Consider the following 27,565-nt stretch of genomic DNA (forward strand, 5'->3'; position numbering starts at 1 on the left):
ACCCCATAGACGGCAACCCACCAAGGCTCCCCCGTCCCTGGGATTCTCCAGGCAAGAACACTGGAGTGGGTTGCCATTTCCTTCTCCAGTGCATGAAAGTGAAAAGTGAAAGTGAAGTCGCTCAGTCCTGTCTGACTCTTAGAGACCCCATGGACTGCAGCCTACCAGGCTCCTCCATCCATGGGATTTTCCAGGCAAGAGTACTGGAGTGGGGTGCCATTGCCTTTTCTGACATAGGACTCTAATCCACCCCCCAAAAAACTGACTCTTTACTTAAGCTGATCAGAGCTCCCACACTAGTTCATTGAAAATATCAAAATGTTCTGATTTCCTCAGAAGCTGTGTCATATAATGGGATTAATCAATGTGCTGAGCTCCCTTAAGGTGGGAAGAGTGGTGGTTTGGTTTTTCTAGGTGATTCTAAAACCTATTTAAGTTTAACACCAAGTTTCTCTTTCCCCCTTGTCCAACCCTTAAGTTTTTATTCTTCCGTGTTTTAGCCAAATTTAACATAATAGTGAAGGATATCAGAGCCTGCCTTAGGTCTATTCTGCGATTTCTCTTCACCAGCTATGTCAGTCAGGATAGGCTGGGTTATATTACAGTAAAAGAATAATCTCCAACTGTGTGGCTTAGAGGTTTCTTTCTTTCCTAAAATTCACTGGGTTTATGCAACTCTCTAGGGAACCTGTCCTCCACAGGCTGGCTTCATACCTCAAGTTTCTTTCATCTTGAGGCACCACTGCAGCAAACAGGTTTCTGTGATTGCTATGGAAAAGGGGAGAGAGGCCTGGAGGCTGGAACACTTGCAGTAATATGCTTCACCTAGGAAGTGACACAGATTTCTTTTACTCATATTTCATTAGCCAGAATGAGTCACATAGTTGCCTAACTTCAAAAGGGTAGAGAGGTACTGTCGCTCACTCACTCAGTCGTGTCTGACTCTCTGGGACCCCAGGGACTGCAGCACGCCAGGCTTCCCTGTCCTTCACTATCTCCCAGAATTTGCTCAAACTCATGTCCATTGACTCAGTGATGCCATCCAGCCATTCTCCTCCTCTGTTGACTCCTCCTGCCCTTGACCTTTCCCAGCATCAGGGTCTTTTCCAATGAGTTGGCTCTTCACATCAGGTGGTCACAGTATTGGAGCTTCAGCTTCAGTCCTTGCAATGAATATTCAGGATTGATTTCCTTTAGGATTGACTGGTTTGATCTCCTTGCTGTCCAAGGGACTCCAGCACCATAGTTCAAAAACAATTGTTGGCGCTCAGCCTTTATGGTCCCACTCTCACATCCATAAATGACTACTGGAAAAACCATAGCTTTGATGACAGACCTTTGTCAGCAAAGTGATGTCTCTGCTTTTTGATATGGTGTCTAGGTTTGTCATAGCTTTTCTTCCAAGGAGCAAGTGTCTTTTAATTTCATGGCTGCAGTCACCATCTGCAGTGATTTTGGACCCCCCCAAAAAAAGTCTGCCACTGTTTCCTCATCTATTTGCCATGAAGTGATGGGACCAGATGCCATGATCTTAGTTTTTTGAATGTTGAGTTTTAAGCCAACTTTTTCACTCTCCTCGTTCACTTTCATCACGAGGCTCTTTAGTTCCTCTTCATTTTCTGTCATTAGGGTGGTGTCATCTGCATATCTGAGGTTACTAATATTTCTCCCAGCGATCTTGATCCCTTTCAGCTTGTGATTCATCCATCCAGCATTTCACATGATGCACTCTACATGTACGTTAAATAAGCAGGGTGACAGAATACAGCCTTGACATACTCCTTTCCCAACTTTGAACCAGCCCATTGTTCCATGTCTGGTTCTAACTGTTGCTTCTTGACCTGCATACAGGTTTTTCAGGACATAGGTAAGGTGATCTGGTATTCCCATCTATTTAAGAATTTTCCAAAAAAAAAAAAAAAAAAAGAATTTTCCACAGTTTGTTGTGATCTACACAGTGAAAGGCTTTAGTGTAATCAGTGAAGCAGAAGTGGATGCTTTCCTGGAATTTCTTTGTTTTTTCTATGATCCAATGGATGTTGGCAATTTGATCTGTGGTTCCTCTGCCCTTTTTTTCTTTTTTGAAAAATGCCACAGGGATTTTTATTATTAACACCAAAAACATTATGTATTGGGGTACAGCCAATTAACGTGAATGGTGAAGGGACTTAGCCATACATACACATGTATCCAGTCTCCCCCAAACTCCCCATCCACTCATTTCTCTGGCTTTTTAAATTCAGCTTGTACATCTCCAAGTTCTTAGTTCATGTACTGCTGAAGCCTAGTTTGACGGATTTTGAGCATTACCTTGCTAGCATGTAAAATGAGTGCAATTGTGTGGTAGTTTGAACATTCTTTGGTATTGCCCTTCTTTGGGATTGGAATAAAAACTGACCTCTTCCAGTCCTGTGACCACTGCTGACTTTTCCAAATTTGCTGGCATATTGAGTGCAGCACTTTCACAGCATCATCTTTTAGGATTTGAAATAGCTTAGCTGGAATTCCATCACCTCCGCTAGCTTCGTTTGTAGTAATTCTTCCTAAGGCCTGCTTGACTTCACACTCTGCGATGTCTGGCTCTAGGTGAGTGATCATACCATCATGGTTATCTGGGTCATTAAGACCTTTTTTGTACAGTTCTCCTGTGTATTCTTGCCACCTTTTAATCCTTCTGCTTCTGTTAGGTCCATACCATTTCTGTCCTTTATTGTGCCCATCTTTGCATGAAATGTTCCCTTGGTATCTCTAATTTTCTTGAAGAGATCTCTAGTCTTTCCCATTCTGTTGTTTTCCTCTACTTCTTTGCATTGTTCACTACAGAAGGCTTCATCTCTCCCTTATAGACGGAAGTATTACCCCCTGTATCCAGAAGCAGATGAGTACTGGCTGTCAGTAAACACTGGGATTGGAATAAAAACTGACCCTTCCCAGTCCTGTGGCCACTGCTGAGTTTTCCAGATTTGCTGGCATATTGAGTGCAGCACTTTATCTGCATCATCTTAGCATTCTGAATAACATGGTCACCATTGCAAGAAGTACATATTTCAGGCTTTTAAAGTCATTTTTAGGGAAAGTGGGCACATGAGTAGAAGTTGTAGAGGTCTTTCCAGGTCGCAGAACCACAGTGGTTGTGGGGAAAGAGCCTGGATGCCAGTGAGGCAGTTGTACTTATAAATCAGATCACCATGGGTGGGTTAACCTCTCCGACCTCTGGTTTCTCGTATATAAAACGGTGGCCTTCATTTCTGCCACAAAGAATTGTGAAAGCTAAATAAAAGCCTACTGCTTGGTGGGTCTAGCACATAGGTGATCTTAAATGGCAGACACTCTTGTTCAGGAAGCATTTACAGTCTTACTCAGTTTTATGAAGAAGCTGAATTTCCAAGTTCTTCAAAATTCCCGTTGGCACTGTAATTACTGATAGATTCAAAGGCTTTCTCATCAGTTGGTCCTATAAAGCTTTCATTATTCTAACCTCAGCACCGAGGCTGGCAGCCATCCTGTACCTGCAAGTGAGAAAATTGATGCTAAATGAGCTATTCAGTGGCAAAGACATTTTAAAACTTGGAGCGCCTAATTCCAGTAGCTGCCTATTTATTAGATGCTGTAAGGGTTTTCTCAAATTCATTAAATTGGGGATATAACCTTAGCTTTTAAGTAATTTTTCAGCACACTATATATAACACCAAAAGTTTTCATGTTGTTCTTTTCCTTGCCAAGACAGACACGGTAAATGTGTAGTAATATCCCATGGTTCACTCCTGGCATACTAGCTAAATCGCCCTTCAGAAAGCTGTTGCAGTGTGAATGTGAGTAGTAACATTGTTGGAGACAAAATCTTGAATCTATTCTAAACCTAGAACATCAATCAGAAAATCCATATTAGTGACAGATTACTTGTAATCATTTTCCTATTGTCATAACACTCAGAACTGCTGCCTTAGAGACTGCTCAGTTCAGTTCAGTTCAGTTCAGTCGCTCAGTTGTGTCCGAGTATTTGCAACCCCGTGGACTGCAGCATGCCAGGCCTCCTTGTCTATCACCAACTCCTGGAGTTTACTCAAACTCATGTCCATTGAGTCAGTGATGCCATCCAACCATCTCGTCCTCTGTTGTCCCCTTCTCCTCCTCCTCCCGCCTTCAATCCTTCCCAGCATCAGGATCTTTTCAAATGAGTGAGCTCTTCACATCAGGTCGCCAAAGTATTGGAGTTTCAGCTTCAGCATCAGTCCTTCCAATGAATATTCAGGACTGATCTCCTTTAGGATTGACTGGTTGGATCTTCTTGCAGTCCAAGGGATTCTCAAGAGTCTTCTCCATCACCACAGTTCAAAAGCATCAATTCTTTGGCACTCAGCTTTCTTTATAGTCCAACTCTCACATCCATACATGACCACTGGAAAAACCATAGATTTGACTAGACAGACCTTTGTTGGTAAAGTCAAGTCTCTGCTTTTTTAATATACTGTCTAGGTTGGTCACAGCTTTTCTTCCAAGGAGCAAGTGTCTTTTAATTCATGGCTGCAGTCACCATCTGCAGTGATTTTGGAGCCCCCAAAAATAAAGTCTGCCACTTTTTCCACTGTTTCCCCATCTATTTGCCATGAAGTGATGGGACCAGATGCCATGATCTTAGTTTTCTGAATGTTGAGTTTTAAGCCAACTTTTTCACTCTCCTCTTTCACTTTCATCAAGAGGCTCTTTAGTTTTTCGCTTTCTGCCATAAGGGTGGTGTCATCTGCATATCTGAGGTTACTGATATTTCTCCTAGGAATCTTGATTCCAGCTTGTGCTTCATCTAGCCCAGCGTTTCTCATGATATACGATGTACTCTGCATATAAGTTAAATAAGCAGGGTGACAATATATACAATACCTTGATGTACTCTTTTCCCTATTTGGAACCAGTCTGTTATTCCATGTCCAATTCTAACTGTTGCTTCCTGACCTGCATACAGATTTCTCAGGAGGCAGGTCAGGTGGTCTGGTATTCCCATCTCTTTAAGAATTTTCCAGAGTTTGTTGTGGTCCACACAGTCCTTTGGCATAGTTAATAAAGCAGAAGTAGACCTTTTTCTGGAACTCTGTTGCTTTTTTGATGATCCAGCAGATGTTGGCAGTTTGATCTCTGGTTCCTCTGCCTTTTCTAAATTCAGCTTGAACATCTAGAAGTTCACAGTTCAGGTACTGTTGAAGAGACTGCTGCTTTCTGACGATGTTACAGCCCAGCACTGGTGGACACAAACTCTGGGACTCAGGATGAGGTTCTTGGCGCAGTGGGCTCACTGCCTAGGAGTGCCGTTCGTGTCCCAGTCTTTGAGGAGAGCATCCTGAGTTGTGCAGTATGCAGTGGCCCTGTTTAGAAGGGTAGGCTTGTCATCTGTGACCACAGAGAATTCTCCTTGGTCAGAGAGGAAGAGGGATGAGGAGGACTGCAGGGAAGACTCCCAGAGTCTAGAAAATGCTTCAGAGCTAGATTGAGTTGCTGGGTGGATACTCAGGCTCCCAACATGCCCTGTCCTCACCGGGCTTCTGTGGTGTTAGCGCCCTAGGGGGATGGTTTTGTGGCAATAGCTGTAATTATTATTGTGGAACTTGGTAATATTTACTTTATAATTTGCTTAAACGTACTCAGTTCCTAAGTCTTTTGTCAAGCACATTTTTCAGCAGAGGAGTGTTCTGTTGACCTGTGATAGCGTATCACTGATAAGACCAACACCTCTGATCTGCATATCAGAAACTGAAATAGGTGGAAAAAAACTAAAGGTCTTCATTTAACTATCCATGTACTATAAATAGTACAAGCTTAGAGACTTTCTATGAGGCTTTCTGCTGAAAGCGACTTGAGGCCCTGTTTATAAGGAGATGCTCGGTTTCCATTTCCACAGCTGTAAAATTTTAAAGGTTTTTTTCAGTGAAGTATAGGTGATACACCATATAAGTAACAGGTGTACAAAATAGTTCCTAATTTTAAAGTTATGCTCCATTTATGGTTACATTGACCACATGCCCTGTGTTGCACAGTGTATTTTATACCAGTGGTTTGTACGTCTTAATCCCCTACCCGTACTGTGCCCCTCCCCCTTCCCTTATCCCAGTAGTAACCACTGGTCTCCTTATCTTTGAGTCTGTTTTTTTTGTTGTTATATTCACTAGTCTGTTGTATTTTTTAGATTCCACATGTAAGTGAGATCATACAGTATTTGTCTTTCCCTGTTGGATTTATTTCACTTAGCATAATACCCCCAAGTCTGTCCATGTTGTTGCAAGTGGCACACTTTCATTCCTTTTTATGGCTGATTAGTCTTACAGTGTACATACACCACATCGTCTTCATCCATTCATCTGTTGATGCAGACTTACGTTGCTTCCATATCTTGGCAATTGTAAATAATGCTGCTAAATGAGCATTGGACTGTCTGTATCTTTTTGAATTAGTGTTCTTTTGGATATATTCCCAGGAGTGGAATTGCTGGGTCATATGGTAGTTCTGTTTTCAGTTTTCTGAGAAGCCTCCATACCGTTTTCCAAATTGGTGCCTACACCAATTTGCCAAATTACACCAATAGTGTACAGGTGTTCCCTTTTCTCCACCAACATTGGTTATTTGTGTTCTTTTTGAAGACAGCCGTTCTGACAGGTGTGAGGTGTTATCTCAGTGTAGTTTTGATTTGCATTTCCCTGATGATCAAGGATCCTGAGGATCTTTTCATGAGCCTGTTGGCCATCTGCATGTTCTCTCTGAAAAAATGTCTATTCATGTCATCTGCCCATGTTTAATTGGGTTGTTTGATTTTTTTAATTATGAGCTGTATGAGCTGTTGATATTTGTTGGATATTAACCCTGCATCAGTCTTATCATTTGCAAATATCTTCTCCCATTCAGTAGGTTGTCTTTTTACTTTGTTGATGGTTTCCTTTGTTGTACAAAACCTTTTAAGTTTAATTAGGTCTCATTTATTTTTGCTTTCATTTCTTTTGCTTTAGGAGACAGATCCAAAAATATATTGCTGCGATTTATGTCAAAGAATATTCTGCCTATGTTTTCCTCTGGGAGTTTTATAGTTTCCAATCTTACATTTAGGTTTTTAACCCATTTTTACATTTTGGTAGGGTGTTAGAGAATGTTCTGATTTCATTCTTTCACTTGTCCAGTGTTTCCCAACAGCACTTACTGAAGAGGCTGTCTTTTCTCCATTATGTGTTTTTGCCTCCTGTGTCGCAGATGGATTGACCGTGAGTGCACGGGTGTATCTCTGGGCTCCATTCTGTCCCACTGATCTGCGGGTCTGTTTTTGTGGCAGTACCGTACTGTTTGGTTGGCCTCCGGTCCAGCTGGCTGCTACACCCTGCCTTGTGTGGAAGCTGCCAGCTGCTGGGCCGGGTCACGAGGCAGCTGACTGCAGAACCTCAGGGGGCCCTGAGGCTAGTACTGGCGTGTGGAGTCAGAGTCTAGAAGATTCTGGGACTGTTGTCTGCCCACTGCGGGGTGAAACCAGGTCCTGGACTCAGTGCTCGGACTACTGGCAGGCGGAGCCGGCCTTGGAGTCTGGTTACAGGGCCGAGGGTCTCAGAGCTGGTGTCAGATCCCTGGGAGGGGTGGGGGAAGCAGGGGAGATGGTTCCTGGCTCAGTTAGGTTGGCCTGGTGCTGGGGAGACGGGCTCGCAGGCTGTATGAGTGTAGTTTTCCTGCATCTGGGGCCTGCCCCTGGTGAACGAGGCCAGCCTGGAGGCTAGAGCAGGCTTCCTGGAGGACAGGGCCAGGCCCAAGGGGCTCTGGGGCTGGTGCCTGCCCACTGATGGGTGGAGCGGGCCCTGGACCCTCTGGTGGACAGGGCCGTGTCTAAATGAGGCAGCTGGGCTCCGGAGGTCTTAAGGCAGCCTACCTGCTTCCCAGCCCCATTAGTCGCTTGGCCTGAGGTATCCCAGCAGTGGGTCAGGTCTTGGCACTGATGAGCCACGGGGAGGATCCCACACTGGTGCCTCCAGCACCGGTGTCAAGTGCTAGAGGGAGCCCCCGAGAACAGCGGCCCCGTGTCTGTGCCCCACGATGAACTGCAGTGGCCTCCGAGCTCTCCAGGAGACTCTCCAAGACCAGCAGGTGGGCTGACCCAGGCTGCTGTCAAATTACTGCTTTTGTCCTGGATCCTGGAGTCTGAGATTCTGAGATTCTGTCCTTTAGGAGTGAAATCTCTATTTCCCCAGTCCTCTGGGACTCCTGAAACCAAGCCTCACTGGTTTGGGGCCTTCAAAAGTCAGATTCCCTAGGAGTTTGCCTTCCCGGTGCAGGAACCCCAGGCTAGGGAACCTGACATGGGGCCAGAACCCTCGCTTCTCTGGGAGAACCTGTGCAGAGTATTTGTCCTGTGGGTCCCACCTGGGGATGTGGGACTTAACGTATCCGGTCCACCATTCCCCCTCATCGTGCTGTGGGTCCTCCTTCACGTCTTTTGTGGTGAAAGATCTTCTCTGGCAGGCTCTATCTAGTCTTTTCATCGGTGGCGGATCCACAGGTAGTTGTGACGCTGATGTGCTCCTGGGAGGTGGGCTCGGGTCTCTCTGCTCCGCGTGCTGGCTGGGCTTCTCCTCAGCTCTAAGTAAATAAAGGGCCGCGTGGTGCTCTTATCCCACTTCTTTCCTTCCCTTCATCTGGCTCGGAAGCCTGTCTGTTCCTAGTTAGCTGTTTTTCAGATATGATTCCTTCTAATGGTTCAGTTACTCACTTATGACCCTGAGAACAAGTAGATAATCCTTGGGAAATTAGAGCAAAGGAACAAGAAAAGGAAATGGGAGCACAACGCCCACCCCCACCACCCTGGACTGAAGCAGAGCAGCCATTCTGCACGCTGCCTCCCAGGCCTCATCCGAGTTCCCGCCTCCGCCTTCTCAGCGACCGACCTCCTTCCATCTCCTTGAGAAGGCAGGATGGTAGATGAGTCTATTCATGTCCTGGTGGCTGGTACCTGACCAGAGAACCCTGTCGTTAGGCTTGACTGTAACAGACGTTCAACCAGAGACGTGACAGGAAAGACCCAAGCAGTGCGTTGCAAATCCTGGCCAGAGGTGTCTTTCAGCTGAGAAAGTCTGCAGGGGGCACCCTTGGGTATTTTGGACAAAGCCGCTGTTTTTGTGGGCCATCCTAGACATTTAGCATCCCTACCCCCAAATGCCAACAGTGATCCCCTGTGAGTGTGACAGCCCGACTGTCAGGACTCTCTAAGAGAACTTCTTAGAACTACATTTCCAGTCGTCCCCTGCCACACCCCCCCAGGGACAGAGCACTGCCTTGAGTTGGAAACCTCTCACGCAGGGTTCGTCACAGTACAGAGGGCTGCATGGGAGAGGGCCTGGGGGGACAAATACCATGGACGTGTGTGTGTGTCATCAAGACCGGGGTCTGGACCCAGACCTCGAGAAGGTGCTCGTGGACCTACAGACCTCTTACAGTGGATAACCGTATATGTCTTCAGTTATCAGAATAGTTAAACCACAGTGATGTGACTGTAAATTAATGCTTTTGACAAGCATGCGGTAATATTTACATCCACATGAGCTTTGTTCTTGGAACATAGTATTTTGATGCTGCTGTAGTGACGACAGGTGATGTATGTTGAGCACTACCAGGTGCTGTGCTTAGTATGTTATCTCAGTCCTCTCAGCTCTGTAAGCAGGTAATTCCCTCCATCCTGCACACGTGGGATCTACCCCTTAGCGAGAGTAAGCAGACTTCCCAAGTAGGTGAGTTGGACTTTGAACAGAGAGGTCTACTTGATAACAGGGTCTGTGCTAACAGCGGTGCCACCGTGACTGGAGTAAATGCCCCGAAATTAACAAGTTCCAAACAGGATGCACCTCCTGAATTGGGAAACAGCACAAGGATTCAGCTTCTGATTGAAATTAAGTAAGCATCAACATTAAGGGAAAAAAATACTGACTCTCAGTCACTCCAAGAAATGGCTTACATGTTGCTGTGAATCCAGGGTGCTTCACAGTTTGACTGAGGAGATCTGTATCCTTGAGAAATAATGGTTGGGTTGTTGCTGCTCAGTTGTGTCTGAATCTGTGACCCCATGGACTGGAGCACGCCAGGCTCCTCTGTCCATTGGGTCCCCCAGGCAAGAATCCTGGAGTGGGTGGCCGGTTCCTTCTCCGGGGATCCTCCCGACCCGGATCGAACGAGAGCCCCTTGCGTCACAGGCAGATTATTCTGTGCCGCTTAGCCATCGGGGAAGCCCGGTTGGGAGGTGGTTAAGGAGAAGACTGCAGCGCTGTGTGAACAGGACCATCTAGGTGTAGAGAATGAATTGGTGTGGAGCTGCTGTCACCTCCGGTAAAGATTGTCCACCTCCCGTAAGTTACTGTTCCCCACCCACGGGGCCGCGCACAGAGGTGGACTTGATCTGGCACGTCAAGATCTTCCAAACTCCTGCTCCGGGCCCTCGATTCCAAGTCACTGTCTGCTGGGAAAACTTTTTCAGAGATTTTTCAACACTGTCGGTGCCTAAGAACATTCTACTTTATCTGCCATTCATTGATTCCTCCTTGATTTAGCCCCTAGGTTTCTTCTCCCCACTCCGTCCTTCTGGCCCCCAAATTCTTCTAAGTTTGAATAGCTTTAGTAGATTCATTTATTTAGATAGAAATCCCATTCTCAGCTGCATCTTTATATATGAAGGCCAACAACGTAAGCTGTCTTCTGGTAGGAAATAAATGTCTTGGAGGGTTGACGATAAGCATGTTGCCTTTCAGATTCAGAGTTTTATGTTATTTAAGGCCCAATAGACTTATACTGGAAAGAAGAAAAGAGGTCTGTCTTACTGTCTTCCAAGGCAGCAAGGACAGTCTCTTCCTTTTGTTGGTCTTCTTTGCTTGGTACCCACAGCAATGATGTATCAGTCAGCCAGCAACAGGGTCCATTTCTAATTTTGGCTCTTTTCCCCATCTTTTAACATTTGATGACTGATTTTTTTCATCTTTCAGATGAAAGACTTTCGAAATAAAATGCAGTCAATATTTCCAGCAATTCCCAAGAACTCTGAGTCGGCTGTTGAGTGGGAGGAAGCACTGAGATCCAAATGAGAGGAGCACGGTGGATGAAGTCTGGATTGCTACGGGGAAGGCTGGCTTTGGAGCTGCTGCAGCCCCGAAGGGACTCGAGTGAGTTCTCAGGAACACACAGGTTGCCGACTGACCTCTGGGCTGGACGGCATTGCGCGTCCTCACAGGAACCTGCCGTCATGACTGGGCGCTGCCCTTTCACAGCTGATCTGGTTATGTTCCCGTGAGGGGGAGGGGGTTAGGGTTAGCAAAGTTTGAAAAGTTAGACTGTTTAAAAATAATTATATGGGTACCTTCTCTGGGTGAAGGAAATCCCAGGGGAAATACTTTCATGACTAAAAGTTGAAACCCAAGTTTTCTACCTGAAAAAAAAATTATTATGTACGATGGAAAATCTTTATAAACAGACTGGTACCTCAGTGTGTCTAGCTAGGTAAGCTTCAGCAGCCTCGCCTGTCAGCATGTGGCTGTCAGGACCTGGCGGACTCGCTCCTGGAAGTCACGCCCGTCCGCAGGCAGTGCAGTGGCCCTGCTGTCCTGAACGCGGTCTGCGGTTTGTGCGCTGTTTACCTGACGGCCTCACTTTAAGGCCCTGTAAACCTGTAAATTCTTAGACAAGAAGCCAGTAACAGATTGTGATAACCTTGAAAAAATAATCCATGGAAAGGATAATCATGCAAAAACAATGATATTATGGGTATAAAATGTACTTTTTTGACAAGTTGATTCTAGGTCCCTAAACATTGCCTGACAGTTTGTAGTTTTATCTCAGTTGTCAATATTAAAATAGACCGGTTATCATCTATCTTAACAAATATTTTTAACCAGAAATGTACCTGCATGAATATTGAGTCTCTAGGTGAATTAAAATTTTTTAAAGAAAAGTACGTTTACTATGTCAGTATGTCCAGAAAAATAACCTCTGGTTGAATATCATTGTGTATTTTCTTTATAATTGCTTAGGTGCTAATTAGCAATCAGTTTAATAAAGTACATTTGAAATTTATCTCTTTTAATGAAACCTTTTCATTTTAAGGAAAAGTTTTAAATGAAATGTCAAGTGCATAATTAACATTTTTCTCTGGACTATCTTACCCTGTTAAAACTGCGGTATTGTTAATTAAACAGGTGTAATCAGCGTCTGGGATTCATATGTAACCTGTTTAAAATCCAAGACTAAAAAGGACTGAAATTTATCAGGGTATGTAAAGTAGCAAAAAACTCTTCACCCACCTTTCATTCTTAACTAAATCTCTGCAACAAAATATCTCTAGTGTTTGAATGAAATGAGGGAAGCAAAGTCGGGAGGAAATCGGAGCAGGTTTTGTCCCTGTTAAGAGTCTCAGCCTGGGTGGCTGGTGGGTGTGTGCCGGAGGCCTAAGGCCTAAAGCAATGAACGTTTACATGTCTGATGTTTACAGAGCCCTTTCCAGATGCGTCTCTTGTCCTTGAGGGGTGGCGGGGGACTCCCATAAGTGATGATGAATCACCTGCTGCAGAAAGGTTGATGGGGACAGATTCCCTAAGACAGGTACCAAATAGAGGCTCTGGCTGCATTTTCAAAGCAAAAAATAAAGTAACAAAGATGAAAGTTAAAAGAAAAGCAATATGAGTAAAGTGGTTTTTTCCTGCAGTCAGAACTCAGATATCAGAAGATGTAGTCATTTGTCTATTCCATTTATACCAGAGGCATATTGTTAAATTGGTTAATGGAAAGGAAAAATGTTTAACAGATAATGTTATTCTTTATGTGAAGTACCATCTGTGTACTGAGTTCTGAATGTTCCTGGATATGGAAGAGAGGAAATGTTATGGAATTTCAAGTTTGCCTTCTCTGCTGTCTTTATCTTGGGTAGAGTATGACAAACATAATCACATTTATCTCCTGGAGCATAAAGAGTTTTAATCACCCTATTAACCAGGATGACATTTTTCACAGACTTAAAAAGGAATAGAACAGACATTATCTCCCCATAAGCAATCCATTTCATGGAGGCTGAGCACTAGAAATTCTTTAAAGGATGGATAACACAAGCCATTTCCATTTCATGTGCAAGCCAACATTAAGGCGGCTCCCGTTAAGAATGCTGCTTACCCTGGTTGAGCGTTAAGCTTTACATTTAGGCCCTGCGCGCCAAAAGAGCTATTAGAGAAAGCAGTGAAAACATAGAAAAACACGGCGGGCAGGGAGGGGCGACTTCTAAGACCTCAGGATTCATGCCAGGATTAAAAAAATAAAAACATATATTCTGGTAAGTTCTAGCTGCCTTGTAAAGACATATCCATGGGCTACTGTTATTCTCAGAGTCAAGAAAATATGGTTTGCGAACAAACTGGGAATGAAAAATAGGTCACGGGACCCACCTCACAGGCTGCCCAGTGGCTGGTCTCCATAAGAAACACGGATTCTAACGACAGCAGAGAGAGCCGCCGCCTGGGCCCTGCGGGGCTCCGTGACCGCGGGTGACCCCCATTCCAGCCGCGCCGACACTGGGAAAGAACCCGCCTCAGCCGCTCGGTCAGAGGGCGGCCCCAGTCACCGCGCCTGTCGTACATTCTGCTCGTCTCATGGATAGTGTGGGACCCGGCTTGCAAATTAATCCTTGCAACCTATGGGGAACGTCTGAGAAATGAAGCGGGGTGGGGAAAGCCCAGGGGGATAGAAGTAATTAAAATCCACTGAATTTAGCTATTTCACTGGGGGCAGAATTTAATCTCTCTCAGGTTCGGTTCCGTATGGCCTTCAAAACAAACATTTAAGTCGAAATGAAAATCAGCCAAGGAAAATACAAGTTTTCTCCCATGAAAGTCAGCAAAATACGTACTTTCATAGTATTTTACCATGTGCAAGTGAGACTTTTTTTCCTTTCTGCCTAGTCACTGGAGTAGTATGTCAGGTATTTGGGTCTCTGTGTCGGTGTTATCAGGATTAATTATCAAGGCTGTGCTTTTGTGAGTCTGGAAGGGAAGGCAGCATCTCCCACAACCAGTGGTGACATTAATATGTAACAGCAAGTGAGGCTGCTGGCAGATTTCATCTGCGGGCAGATAACTCAGTTTTGGAGAAAATTGTAACAGTTACCAGGATGCACACAGAGTTCAATTTTTCTGCCCAAGTATTAGTGGAGTGATTCAGAACCTTAATTTATATTTTTTACATAAGCTAGGTGACACATTTTGCCTTTGGTGAGGCAAGATCACTTAACTAAAAAAAAAAAAAGATTCTGTATAAATGTTCTTTGACAGAAGGGTAAAAGCCATTTTTAATAAGACTCCTCTAAGAACCTAAATCAGGCAGATGGAGGAAACTTAACATATTTGTAGAACACCTTCTACCCGCTCACCTGAAAACACTCCAAAAATTCATCTTCACGCCGCCCCTGACACCCGGGGCTGAGGGGGAGTGTAGGTCTGCAGGCTGACAGAAAACACCAGAGGACGCATCCAGGGCGCTGCCGGGAACTCCAGCAGGAGGGCCCGCTGTCTGAGAGAAACAAGTGGAGAAAAGCGAGGATAAAAGCTTGGGTTTAACGTTCTCTGCCAACCTGGGTGGCGGGAATGTGTTTACTTCTATTACTACCTGTTGTCTTCTCCAACTGTCCCTGTCGTCGGGTCTGTTTCCCTCTGCTTCCTACGCTGAGTGAAACCCAAGGGGTGAACAGCCTCACCTGGACCGCCTGGACCCTCCTTAGCAGTGACAGACCATCACCGCCACCATCGCTGCTTCCACCTTCGCCTCTGTCCTATCTTCCTTCAGTCGCAGTGGCCACAGCTAATTGGAGACCCTTCAGCTGGGATAGAGGTTAAAAAAACTTAAATTCTAGTAGTAAATCTCATGCAAAGCGAAAAATAAGACCTTGTCAAAAAAAGAGAAAGAATTAAAACCCTATGGACCGCCAGGCACCTCTGTCCATGGGATTCTTCAGGCAAGAATACTGGAATGGGTAGCCATTTCCTTCTCCAGGGCATCTTCCTGACCAGGGATCAAACCCGTATCTCCTGCCTTGCAGGCAGATTCTCTACCGTCTGAGCCACTAGGGAAGCCCAAATTCTAGTAGTAAATCTCATACAAAGGTAAAATCAGACCTTGTCAAAAAATAAGGGAGGAAACCCTTCACTCAGCTGGCTCTTACACCAGCCGTGATTCTCTTTTTCATAGATTCTCACTACAAATGATGGTAGTAAAGTATCTGTGAAAACAGCACTTTAGCCAGGTCTTCCAACGCCCTGTTTGAAGGGAGACTTTGCTTCCACACTAAATGAGGAGACAGGCTCCACCATGGTGGCTGAGAATGCAGGGCAGGCGGGATCCCTGTGTTGGCGTTGCCAGGATTAATTACCTAAGGCCGTGTTTTTGTGAGTCTAGAAGGAAGCACCCCACAATCTTTATCTGGGCTCATCCGGAGTTGGAGGAGGGTGGCACGTCGCCCCACAGGACGGGCTCTGACTCAACAGAGCCCAGTTTTCCCTGCGCCTCCGCACGTACCTCGCGCAGAGAGATTCTCATGGGACCTGTCCAGGTGTGACGTCTCTGATACGTCTACTAATAATGAGTTGTGGGTAGTGTCCAGGATCTTCACAGGAGAGCATCTGCTTCAGCTTCTCAACAGTCCAGGTTATTACCAAAGGAACAGGGAGGGAAAGGCTAGTTAAACCACACAGGGTCAGGGGAGGCCCTGGAGAGACCTTTATATCCCTGATAGCAAGGCTGGCATTCATCCTTGTGGAGTTTCTTTAGGTTCAGGGTTAAGCCCTTAGTGAACACAGGAAGTGAGGGAAGGAGGAAGTGGGAGAAAGGAAAACAGGCAGGAAGCAAAGAGGAAGAAGTGGGGGAAAGACAGGGAGGCCGGGAAGAAGCAGAGAGAGAAGCGGGGAGGAGGAGGCCTTCCTCACCCGGAAGGGGGCCCATGAGTCCAGGGCCTCCACGTCCAGCTCCCGAAGAAGTGGACACCTGCCTTCTCATCCACATTCACTCAGCTGCCGACACAAGAAAAGACAAACACCTGAGAAACTGATGAACACTAGTTTCTGAAGCGGATCCTGGGCCCTTGTTGGGGTTTCCAACTCCCAGTCCTAGGACGAGACAGTCCAGAGATGAAAAAGTAAAAAGCAAGATCCTAATGTCTTCACCAGCTCCAAGTTGCCTAGCAGGAAGGGACAGAGGAAGAAAGGCCTGGAAGCACAAGCGTCACTGGGGGTGACCTCGTGTCTAGGCTGGCTGGGTAGCGCCTGGTCAGGTACCCAGAGGTGTGATTGGGGAGCATTCTCCCTGAAGACAAGCCACGTCAAAAGAAAAAAAGATCCCTGCTATTTCTCACTTCACTTTAGAAGCCTCACTCTTCCCATTCGCTGGCAACACCGTCTAGAAACAAGGCGCCTTCCTCCTCTCTGGGGTGGAGAATTTTATTTTGCAGCCAGAGCCGGAGGTGAAGTTCTAAGAGTCCTGAGAGCAAGAAAGGCACAGTAAGCAACCCACCGTCCACCTCCCCGTGAACCTGATATGCCCCGGGAAGAAGTCCGATAATTCTCCCTAATCTACCCAATTTGTGCCTCTGATGTAAGCTTCGGCAGTTCACCTGACTTTTACGCTAGTCACTAAATCGTTCTGAGCCGCGGGCCATCACACGCTAATTACCCAGCCCGACAAACCCGCGGGTCAGCTGGTCTCCCTGGGTTGTGTGTGCCAGAGGTGTGGGGCGTGTTAGACAGGTTCGGGCTGGCAGGTTAATATCAGCCCTTCTGGCATCAGTGTGTGATGCCGCACTCCGTGCCTGGGCTTTAAGGACTGAGATTAAAAACGGTTCTCTCAAATCCACAACAGGCTGACAGTCTTACAGGCCCTGAACTGTCCCGGCTGCGTGCAATGACTATTCTCTGTGGCTCCCAACTTCTAAATCACCTGCTCTTGGTACCCCAGGAACTATGCCGCCCGCTGTGGTCATCGGTCACATCCAGTGGTGGTCAGTGACAGGTAGGCGCGAGGCTGGGTGGCAGCATCCCTAAGCTAAGTGCAGGCAAGGCTTTCCTGGTGGTCCAGTGGTTAAGAACCTGCCTGCCAATGCAGGCGACACGGGGTTGATCCCTGGTCCGGGAAGATCCCACATGCCTCGGAGTAACTAAGCCCACGTGCCCCAACTACTGAGCCCGCTCGCCCAGAGCGCATGCTCCGAAACGAGAAGTCACTGCAATGAAAAGCCCGCACTCAGGAACTAGAGAGCAGCTCCTGCTTCCTGCAACTAGAGATTATGTTTAGCCGTTCAGTCATGTCCGACTCTTTGTGACCCCGTGGGCTGTAGATGGCCAGGCTCCTCTGGCCACAGGATTCTCTAGGCAAGAGTGCTGGAGTGGGTTGCCATGCCCTTCTCCAGGGGATCTTCCCCGCCCAGGGATCAAACCCAGGTCTCCCGCATTGCAGGCAGATTCTTTACCGTCTGAGCCACCAGGGAAGCCCTAGGTAAACTAGTGTTGAAACGCTTACTGAATCAACAACACGAAGGCTCTTCAAATACTGCATACAATCACCCAATAACCAATAAATTTAACGAACTGGGTTGTGGAATTACCCATCAGCGCTCTGCTGGAGCTGGCCTGCAGAGTGAGGCCGGTGGGTGTGTCTAACTCCCAAGTTTAATTAACATCAGACTGGTAGCTGAAATCAGCCGTGGTGAGAGTATTAATGTCACAAATACCAGTCAGCACTACAGAACAGGCACTTTTTCATGAGAGAAAAGCATTCACCAGCACAATACATGACCACATCTTGGTCGTGTATTCATTCGTCCAACTGTACCACTAGAGAAAGCCTGAGCAAAGCAGTGAGGACCCAGTGCAGTTAAACAAAAAGGGGAGGCGGCAGGGAGCTCTGAGGGCCAGTAGGTCTGGTCTGCCGCAGGAAACATTCCTAAAACCCACCTGGAAACGTCAGGAGCGTCCGATAAAGAGGAAGCACCTCCAGTTCGGCGGCAGTGCCGCTGCCGCGGGGCCCTCATGCCCCCCCCCCCCCCAGGCCCTCTCCGTTTTATTCCTTCTTGGCCTCGGTCTTCTGACGCCCCGACACCCTCTCCAGCTCCTGACCTTCCAGGTCCTCCTCCCTCAACTCCTGGAGGAACAAGATGCTGCTGGTAAGCAGAGGAGCACTCACTGCAACCGGCGGAGTCCTCCCGACCTTGTGGCTGGCAAGTAGTCAAGGCGGGGGGGGGGTGGTCCCCAGTTCTGGGGGTTCCGAGGACTCTCTTTCTCTGGGTGCTCCGGCCCTAGACCTGCCCCGGAGCAGCCCGGTTCTCCCAGGGAGACTCGGCAGCTCCCCAGGCGCCGGCACGCCAGCCCCAGCCTTTCCTTTCCCAGAACAAGGACCTATGGACCAGGGGTCTGCTCGGCTGTCACCTCTTCTCATGAGGCACCTGTAACGTCCGCCAGCACCTTCTCTTCTGTCTGAAGATGGCTCGATCTGTCCTCAGCAGCCTGCTCTCCTGCGGCTGTGCCCTCGGCCCTGGCGAGGCCATGAGCTCTGCCCTTTCCCCAGCTGCGAGCGGCTGTCCCGGCCTGGGAGGTCAGCTCCCGCCCCGAGACACTGGGGGGCTCTGAGTGAGCGTCTCTGCAGCACTGCGACGGGCCAGCGGGCACCTCTGCAGCTGAAACGCCTTTACGGCAAACCTCATCATACACTTTGCAGGGGTCTTCACATCACACTCGGAGCAGTAAGGGGATGTCTGAGTCCCTTCCTTCTCCTCCCCCACCCCCCAGGCTCCCCTGGCCTCAAGCCCAAGCCCAGGCCCGCCGCCACCAACAGCCGGGATGGCTGTGGGCAAACGACCCGCGCAGGCCCTGTCTCCATCTCTAAAGCGGGTAGAAGAACTCCCCGCCACCCGCCCGTGCCTGTTGGGAGGGTTAAATGCTTGAGGCGCGATCCAGCCCTGAGCGCCCTGCTCGTGATGCCCGTGATGCCAGTGATGCCGAGGCAGCCAGCGCATCTGTGTTGGTCCTCAGCTCCACCTCCCTGCTCCCCGCCATCCGCAGGCTCCTCTCGGGGGACCCCGTGGGGCCCCTCGGGCCTGGCCTTCGGAGGCCACACCTGCTGGTGAGCCGGACGCTGCGGGGATGGTCCCTCTCCACCCCAGTGCACCCAAGCGCTCAGACCACCAGGCATCTAAGCGGGGGACAGCAGACATGGCGCCCCAGATTCATCCCCGTGCGGAAAGGAGGGCTCCTGCCCCTCAGAGCTCTGCGGGCACCCTGGTTCTCAAACCTCCATCAGCCCCGAATGAGAAGCACCCGGATCACCCGGATCACGCGTCCATGCCCAGTGTGGGGCAGGCCGAGAATCTGCCTTTCCTAACAAGTTCCCGGGGTCGCTGACCCCACTGGTTCGGGGACCAGCTGAGAACCGCGGCCCTGTTAGTGTCTGCCTCTGGGGATGGCGCTGAGAACAAAAGGTGTCTGTCACAGGAGAGCATCTTTGCTAAACAACCTTCTCAGGCTTCTGTGAAAGCCACAGTTCCACCCCCGATTCAGCTTTCACCCGACAGAAGAACACCTGTCTCCCGGGCAGCCACCCTCCGAGGCCCACCCTGCATCTCCCCCCATCTCTCGTCACCACCGATTCACTTCCCAGGCAGGACCTTGACTCTGGCCCAGGCAGCTGGTGTGGGACGGGCACCTCCACTCCCTGCCCCCAGGGGACACAGACCACCCACAGATGCAAGGAAGTCATCAGAGATGGGTAGTGGGCACCTGGACGTGTCTGAGCCGTCTCAGCCCCCAAGCTGTATCCTGGGAAGGGAGACAAGGTCACAGTAATGTCAGCCTGACCCGAGTCCTTCCCCACAGACCTGGGAGACCAGCCTGGAAGGGGTGGGGGGTGGGGGGAGCTCCAAGCTGGGTGAGGAGGAGCCAGGAAGGCGGACTTGGGGAAGGCCTGGCCGAGCGGGAAGTGAGTCTGCTTATAAAAGGCCTTGGCTGACCCCTGAGAAGCTGGGATACCACCTCTAAGCAATGGGGTGTCCATGGGGTTTTCGGAGTTTGGGAGATTCTGAAACTGGCATTTCCTTTTCAATCATTCGTTCATGTGAAGCACAATCATTAAGTGCCTGGTAGGTCCCGGGGTACACGTCGGTGATTAAAGAGTCCCACCTTTGAGCACCGCCAGTTTACTTGGGGGGTGGTGGTGGAGGAGAGACCGTGGCCTGACCCAGGGTGGCTCCTGCTCCCCACTCAGCCCCGGCCGCACCTTGCACCGCCAGGGCCTCGCTTGCACACGCGTGTGGACAACCAGATGACACCTGGCACCCTACTAGCCCCAGGGGCGTGAATACCTGTGGGGCAGGCTTCTCTGGAGAGGACAGACCCAGGGAAAGGCCAGGGCCAGGTGAGCCCCCCTCCAAGCCAGGCCCTCCTGGAGCTGAGCACCGAAGTCACCTTCTGCCCTCAGGCTGCAGAGGTCCTTGTCACTGTTGCCAAATGAACACAACTGGAGATGCTTTTCTGTCCCTTCGAGAACTAACACATCCACTGTGACTTTATTTTCTCCACTCAGACAATGAAACTTCTGCCAGGCTGTGTGTCTCCATCTTTGCTTTAGCTGCCAGGACGCTTGGCACTAAGTTTAACCTTGAGCCATAGCAATGTTATCACCTTTTTCCACCTGCATGAGTTTCCAGCTTTCTATTTCCATCTTAGCAACCTTATTGTGCTTCCGTATCTTTTATTGGAAGCAGTCTCAAACCCTTTACAGAAGCCGACAGGGTGTAAGTTATAGAAATTAATACTGCTGAAGTCTTCCCACTGTTGCTTTCTGATTTCTGGACTGTCTGAAGGCCTGACGTGGAGTCTGTGATAAATTCAACACAAGACATCTTGTGCACCGACAAATTCTAAAATTTCCATTTCTGTGAAAGACCCTGGGCGCTATAATACTGGAATTACAACTGGGAGCTTTTCAAGGGAAACTGGTTTGTAAGCATCGTTACTTCCTGTAGTGACTGCGTGCAGTACCTCACCCAAATCTGAAATCGGGGGATTCTCCTTAGCTAGCAGGAAACATTCCTGTCTTCTCTAGGCCCTTTGCGCTTGAAGTATTAATATCACCCCCTCCCTCAGCCACAGGTTCCTTCCGCCAATGGTTCTCCTTATCCATCCTGGTTGGGTCTCCTCCTCTCTGTGGCCTCCCCCCATGCCTACCTGGGCTGCCCTGGTGAGATGGGACCGTCCTCATCTTCTGGGGCACATAAGCAAAGCACCTACCACTTGCAACACTGATCCTAACTGTGGGTCAAAGTTTGAGCTAAGCCTTCTTAAAAAGAATCTATAAAACTAAAATTTATAAAGTTCCGGCAAAATCATGAGTCTCACCATGAACAACGTCATCACAACTATTATGCAAACATATGCACCTATTTACATGCAGTTCTTACTGGGTGCTGAGGTTCCTGTGATGTTGAAAATCTTTTTTACCCTCTACAGCACTGTCTGATCTACCCCCCCCCCCCCCCCCCGCCCAGTGACTGTGGATTACTCTTCTAACTAGATAAAAAGTGGAGCTTTAAAAAAAAAGAATCGAGAATAAAAAAAAAAAGTTGCCTGTGAACCTATTCGCAGGGCAGCAATGGAGACGCAGACCCAGAGAACAGACTTAATGGACCAGGGTGGGGGAGAGGAAGGAGGCAGTGAGATGAATGGAGAAGAAACATGGAAGCACATACACTACCATATGGAAAACAGACGCCAGTGGGAATTTTCTGTGTGACTGGGAACTTAACGCAGGGCTCTGCAACAACCTAGAGGCGTGGGAATGGGCGGGAGGTGGGAGGGAGGGGACATGTATACACCTATGACTAATTCATGTTGATGTCTGGCAGAAATCAATATTGTTAAGCAATCATCAATCAATTAAAAATAAATAGGTTTGATCAAATCCCCCCGAAAGTCCTCCAGTCCAGTTTCCAGGAGGGGAAGCAGAAATGCCCTGATGCCCTTTCTAGATTCAGAGCCCCAGAGCCCCCACCTCCCACAGCCTGTCTTCAGGCCCGCTCCTGCCAGCCCGCACCTTTCAGATTAGATCAGATCATCAGATCTCCCCACATCCTGTCTGCCTCCACAGTGCAGCCCAGGCTCCCTCCCGCCTGCCCCGATATGCCCCACGTGGTTGAATCACCTACAACCCCTGCCCCCAAGGTATATCCAAGTCCTAACCCCATACCCACGAAGGTGACTTTATTTGGGAACAGCGACTTTGTAGGTATAATCGCATATGACTGGTGTCCTTATAAGAGAGAAGAAGGGACACAGACCTGCGGGGAAGATGGCCATGTGACCAGCTTGGGGGTTGGGGGGGAGGCAGAGACTGGAGCCATGCCTCTACAAGTCAGGACGCCAGAGATTTCGGGGAACCCCAGGGCCTATGAGACATTCTCGCCCGAAGCCTTCAGAAGGAGCCAAGTGACCCTCGGGACAGCCGGATTTTGAACTTCTGGCCTCCAGAATAAACTTCCTTTGTCTGAAGCTGACGCCGGAAACGGACATAAGGCCTGTATGCTCCGCACTGACATGCGTCCCATAACCTGAAGCCCCATGCGCCACCGGCCCCATCCCACCGGGCCTGTGGCCTGACTGGCCGCATCTCAGGATGCGCCGGCTCCTAGGGGAGCCGGGCCACCTCTGCTCCTCTGCCTCCCACGCCCTCCCTGCACCCAGCACGCTGCACATGCTGGACAAACGTCCCCGTCTCAGGACACCTCAGCCTCTCCCCGAGGCACCACGAGGGCCATGCCTCCGAAGACCCGCCTACACCCCCGTTGCCAGTCTTGCCGCGTTTGCGTTTTCAGCGACTCCGCGGAGCGCAGATTGCAGGCTGGATGGGACCGTGGAGGGTGGGCCCCCCCACCCCCGAGGCTGCACTTCACGCTTCTCCCAGCAGAGGGCGGCCGAGCCCCGGCCCTGCCGCCTCCGCGCGTCGAGGTCTGCGGGCGCGGGGACCTGCCGCGTGGACAGCTCGGCGCCGTCGGGGGCCCGGCCTGCGCAGGGTGGGGCGGCGGAGCTGAGACCCTCATCTCCGGACACGGTGACCAGGACTTGGGCTCGTTCTACCTGGGGGGCGGGCACCAGCCCACCTCGTGTCCCCGGGCCTCCCTCGCTTGCTCAGTCCCCATTCGCTGCTTCCTCCTCCCCTTCTGCCTCCACTCCCCGACCCTGGGCCATCGGGGCTCCGATACCCAAGCGCCCGGCTCAGACCCGCATCCTGGACGCAAGGCCAGAGTCACGCGGTCACACGCCTCCCCACCCCACCCCCATCCCCACCCCGCGCAGCCGACAGTCCCCGAAGGCATGTTCCTCAAAGTCGTGTAGGGTCTGTGTTCCCAGGACCAGGCCTGCAGCTGCACCCAAACCCGTGCACCCCAGCACGCTCCCATTCCTTATCTGCAGGCTCCCTCTGTATCCGTCACCCCTCAAGTCCCCCGGGCACCCCCTCATCCCCACTGTGGATGCCCCTACCCTCCCTCCTCAAAAAAAAAGTCTCAATGACCCAGATAACCACAATGGTGTGATCACTCTCCTAGAACCAGACATCCTGGGTTGTAAAGTCAAGTGGGCTTTAGGAAGCATCACTAGGAACAAAGCTAGTGGAGGTGATGGAATTGCAGCTAAGCTATTTCAAATCCTAAAAGATGATGCTGTGAAAGTGCTGTACTCAGTATGCCAGCAAATTTGGAAAACTCAGCAGTGGCCACAGGACTGGAAAAGGTGTTTTCATTCCAATGACAAAGGGCAACGCCACAGAATGTTCAAACTATTATACAACTGAGCTCATTTCACATGCTAGTAAGGTAATGCTCAAAATCCTCAAGCTAGGCTTCAACAGCACATGAACCAAGAAATTCCAATTGTACAAGCTGGATTTAGAACACTCAGAGGTATCAGGGATCAAATTGCCAACATCTGTTGGATCACAGAAAAAGCAAGGGAATTCCAGAAAAACATCTACTTCTGCTTCACTGACTACACTAAAGCCTTTGATTGTGTGGATCACAACAAACTGTGGAAAATTATTAAAGAGATGGGAATACCAGACCACCTTACCTGCCTTCTGAGAAATCTGTATGCAGGGCAAGCAGCAGCAGTTAGAACCTGACATGGAACAAAACTGGGAAAGAAGTACGTCAAGGCTGTATATTGTCACCCTGCTTATTTAACTTATATGCAGAATACATCATGTGAAATGCCGGGCTGGATGAAGCACAAGCTGAAATCAAGATTGCTGGGAGAAATATCAACAACTTCAGATAGAAGATGACACCACCCTTATATGGCAGAAAGTGAAGAGGAACTAAACAGTCTCTTGATGAAAGTGAAAGAGGAGAGTGAAAAAGTCAGTTTAAAACTCAGCATTCAAAAATGAAGATCATGCATGGCATGCAGTCCCATCACTTCATGGCAAACAGGTGGGGAAAAAATGGAAACAAGTGACAGACTTTATTTTCTTGGGCTCCAAAATCACTGTGGATGGTGACTGCAGCCATGAAATTAAGACACTTGCTCCTTGAAAGAAAAGCTATGACCAACCTAGACAGCATATTAAAAAGCAGAGACATCACTTTGCTGACAAAGGTCCGTCTAGTCAAGGCTATGGTTTTTCCAGTAGTTGTGTATGGATGTGAGTTGGACTGTAAAGAAGGCTGAACACTGAAGAACTGATGCTTTAGAACTGTGGTGTTGGAGAAGACTCTTAGTCCCTTGGACAGCAAGGCGATCAAACCAGTCAATTCTAAAGGATTGGAAGGACTATTCCTAAAAATTCATTGGATGGACTGATGCTGAAACTCCAAGACTTTGGCCACCTGATGCAAAGAGCCAACTCACTGGAAAAGACCCTGATGCTTGCAAAGATTGAGGGCAAGAGGATAAAGGGGGCAACAGAGGACTAGATGGTTGGATGGCATCATCGACTCAATGGACGTGAGTTAGAGCAAACTCTGGGAGGCAGTGAAGGACAGGGAAGCTTGGTGTGTTGCAGTCCATGGGGTCGCAGAGTCAGACACAACTGAGTGACTTAACTACCCTCCCCACTTCCATCATCGGAGTCACAGCTGGAAGTTGGCGCACCTGCCCAGTCACTGCCTCTTTGAGATCCCAGCAGTGTGTCTGGAAGTTTGGGTTTGATGTTACTTTGCCCAAGTGTTTGCCTTTTACCTACTTTTTTGAGTGACTTTTCCCCCCCTTGCTTCCAGTAACTACAATGTTAAAGGCAGAAAACAGAGAAGCAAATAAGTGAACGCCTGAAATCCCAGCCTCTGTCAGTAACCATGTTAACATCTCGGTGTGGGTACCGTCACTGTGCCCTGTGTGTGTAGATACGTGTTGTTTTTCCCAAACAGGGATCACACCCTCTCGGGACCTCTGTAACCTGCTCTTCCACTCGACGACCCTCAGAGCATCTCACCACTAAGGCTGCAGCTGAAAATGCAGCCGGGAGCCCCCAGGCCAGTGAGGGGTCCTTCTGGGAACCTCCGGGGAGGAAGAGTGGCCCAGGACACCTGTCCCCCAGGCTGGCACTGCCCATGCCCTGAGTGGGTAAGGTTTCTACTCGGCTGCAGCTGCCTGGGGTCTGGTTCCATGAAGGGCCTCCCCTGCCTACCTTTGAGTAGAAACACTTCTGCCCTCCTCTCTCCTGTGACTAAGTTGGAGAAACAAAATGAATCCGTATCCACACACGAGAAAACCACCATTCTCCTTTCTGCATCCAGGCTGGAAGGCTGGGCTTCGAGAACAGTGGTTTTCCATGTGGGGAGGGGTGGGCGGAGGCGATCCTGACCCCAGGGACCTTTGGCAACATCTGGAGACACCTCTGCTCTGACTTGGGGGCCACTACTGGCACCGAGGGGACAGAGACCAGAGATGCTGCTGAGCAGCCTGCGTGCACAGGACAGACCCCGACGGGAAGGGTTAGCCACCCCCGAGGCCACCGGGACTGAGCCCCGGACTCCTGCTCCCAGTCCTCAACACCCACCTCGGGGCCCAGGAGCCTGGCGGCCGTGACTGGCCTGCAGCCCCACCCGAGGTGCCACGGCCGTGACTGGTCGGTGCTCGGCCTGTCCGTTCAGCCAAGACATGAAAGGGCTGGTGACGAAGAAAGGCTGAACAGCAAGTCTGCTGAGTGAGGGGACGGGCAGAGGTGGGGTGGGGTGCGGGCTAACTTGGTAGCTGGCAGGCCCTGTTTTTCTCACTGTCAAGGATTCAGATGTTTCCTGAGCTGATGGGAGGAAATCACTTTCAAGGTGATCGGGGACCACCTGCAATTCACCCCTTCTGACTGCAGAGTCCCAGGGTGTTAGAGCCCAAGGGAACCTGTTATCGTTCAGTCACTAGGTCATGTCCGATTCTTGGTGACTCTATGGACGGCAGCACACCAGGTCTCCCCGTCCCTTACTGTCTCCTGGAGTTTGCCCAAGTTCATGTCCACTGAATCAGACATCCAACCATCTAGTCCTCTGTTGCCCCCTTCTCCTACTGCCCTCAATCTTTCCCAGCCTCAGGGTCTTTTCCAATGAGTCGGCTCTTTGCATCAGGTGGCCAAATTGGAGCTTCAGCCTCAGTCCTTCCAATGAATATTCAGGACTGATTTCCTTTAGGATAGACTGGTTGGATCTCCTTGCTGTCCAAGGGACTCGTAAGAGTCTTCTCCAACACCACAGTTCAAAGGCATCAAGTCTTTGGCGCTCAGCCTTCTTTATGGTCCAGCTCTCACATCTGTACACAACTGCTAGATGAACCATCGTTTTGACAAGACGGACCTTTGTCATCAAAATGATGTCTAATCTGACCGCCTCATTTTCCAGGTGGGATGCGGCCCCCTCTGAGCTGTGCCCAAAGTCTGGTGCCTTGGTTTCTAAACTTAAGGAGGGCAGCTTCTCCCTGCCAGGCCCCACCCATCTCGGGCTCTTTCACTGCATCCCTCTCGAGCCAGGGATAGAGGAGTTACCCACCTCGCAGGTGAGGACACAGAGGCTCTGACTCCAGGTGACTCACCTGAAGCAAGCCCCACGGCAGGAGGGGAGGAGGACTTTGACCCAGGTTTCTCTCGGCCTAAAGCAGATCAGGCCGTGGGCTCTCAGACTTGACTGCTCGTGCAATCACTGGGGCATCTGAATGTGCTGTTGGCCAGGTCAGCCCCCAAACCCTGATGCAGTTGGTCTGGGGGTCGTGTGGGCACCGAGATATTCAAATGCTCCCCAGGAGCATCCCCTACACAGCAGTTAAGAGAGCCCTCGGGTCGTATGCTTGGACCCACATCCAGCCGCCCAGGTTAATGTCGGGGTGTGCTGCCGTGAGGCAGGGGAGGAGCTGATGCAAGAAATCGTGAGATCTGTGAATGTCTTCTTGGGAAAAGCCCATATTTGGGGTCTGGAACTCTCAGGGTTGGCTTCAAATGGGCTTACTTGCCCCTTGAATGCTGAGGTCGAGGTCAATTTTTGGCCTGTATTTTCTGGCTACTTCTTTCTCCCTGGATGTTTGGA

The 27,565-nt window shown here is 49.4% G+C and overlaps 1 protein-coding gene across 1 annotated transcript in view; it reads left to right on the forward strand.

The window, feature by feature from the left end:
• TMEM242 (transmembrane protein 242) overlaps positions 1 to 12,199 on the forward strand; it is a 40,261-nt gene extending 28,062 nt beyond the window's left edge. Inside the window, exon 4 of the mRNA XM_065927751.1 lies at positions 10,983 to 12,199. Within this exon, the coding sequence (XP_065783823.1) occupies positions 10,983 to 11,081 (99 nt within the window). The 3' untranslated portion in view covers positions 11,082 to 12,199. The remainder of the gene's footprint in view (positions 1 to 10,982) is intronic.
• Positions 12,200 to 27,565: the final 15,366 nt, after the last annotated feature.

The sequence above is a fragment of the Muntiacus reevesi genome, chromosome 3, assembly GCF_963930625.1.
Source record: "Muntiacus reevesi chromosome 3, mMunRee1.1, whole genome shotgun sequence".
NCBI classification, from domain to species: Eukaryota; Metazoa; Chordata; class Mammalia; order Artiodactyla; family Cervidae; genus Muntiacus; species Muntiacus reevesi.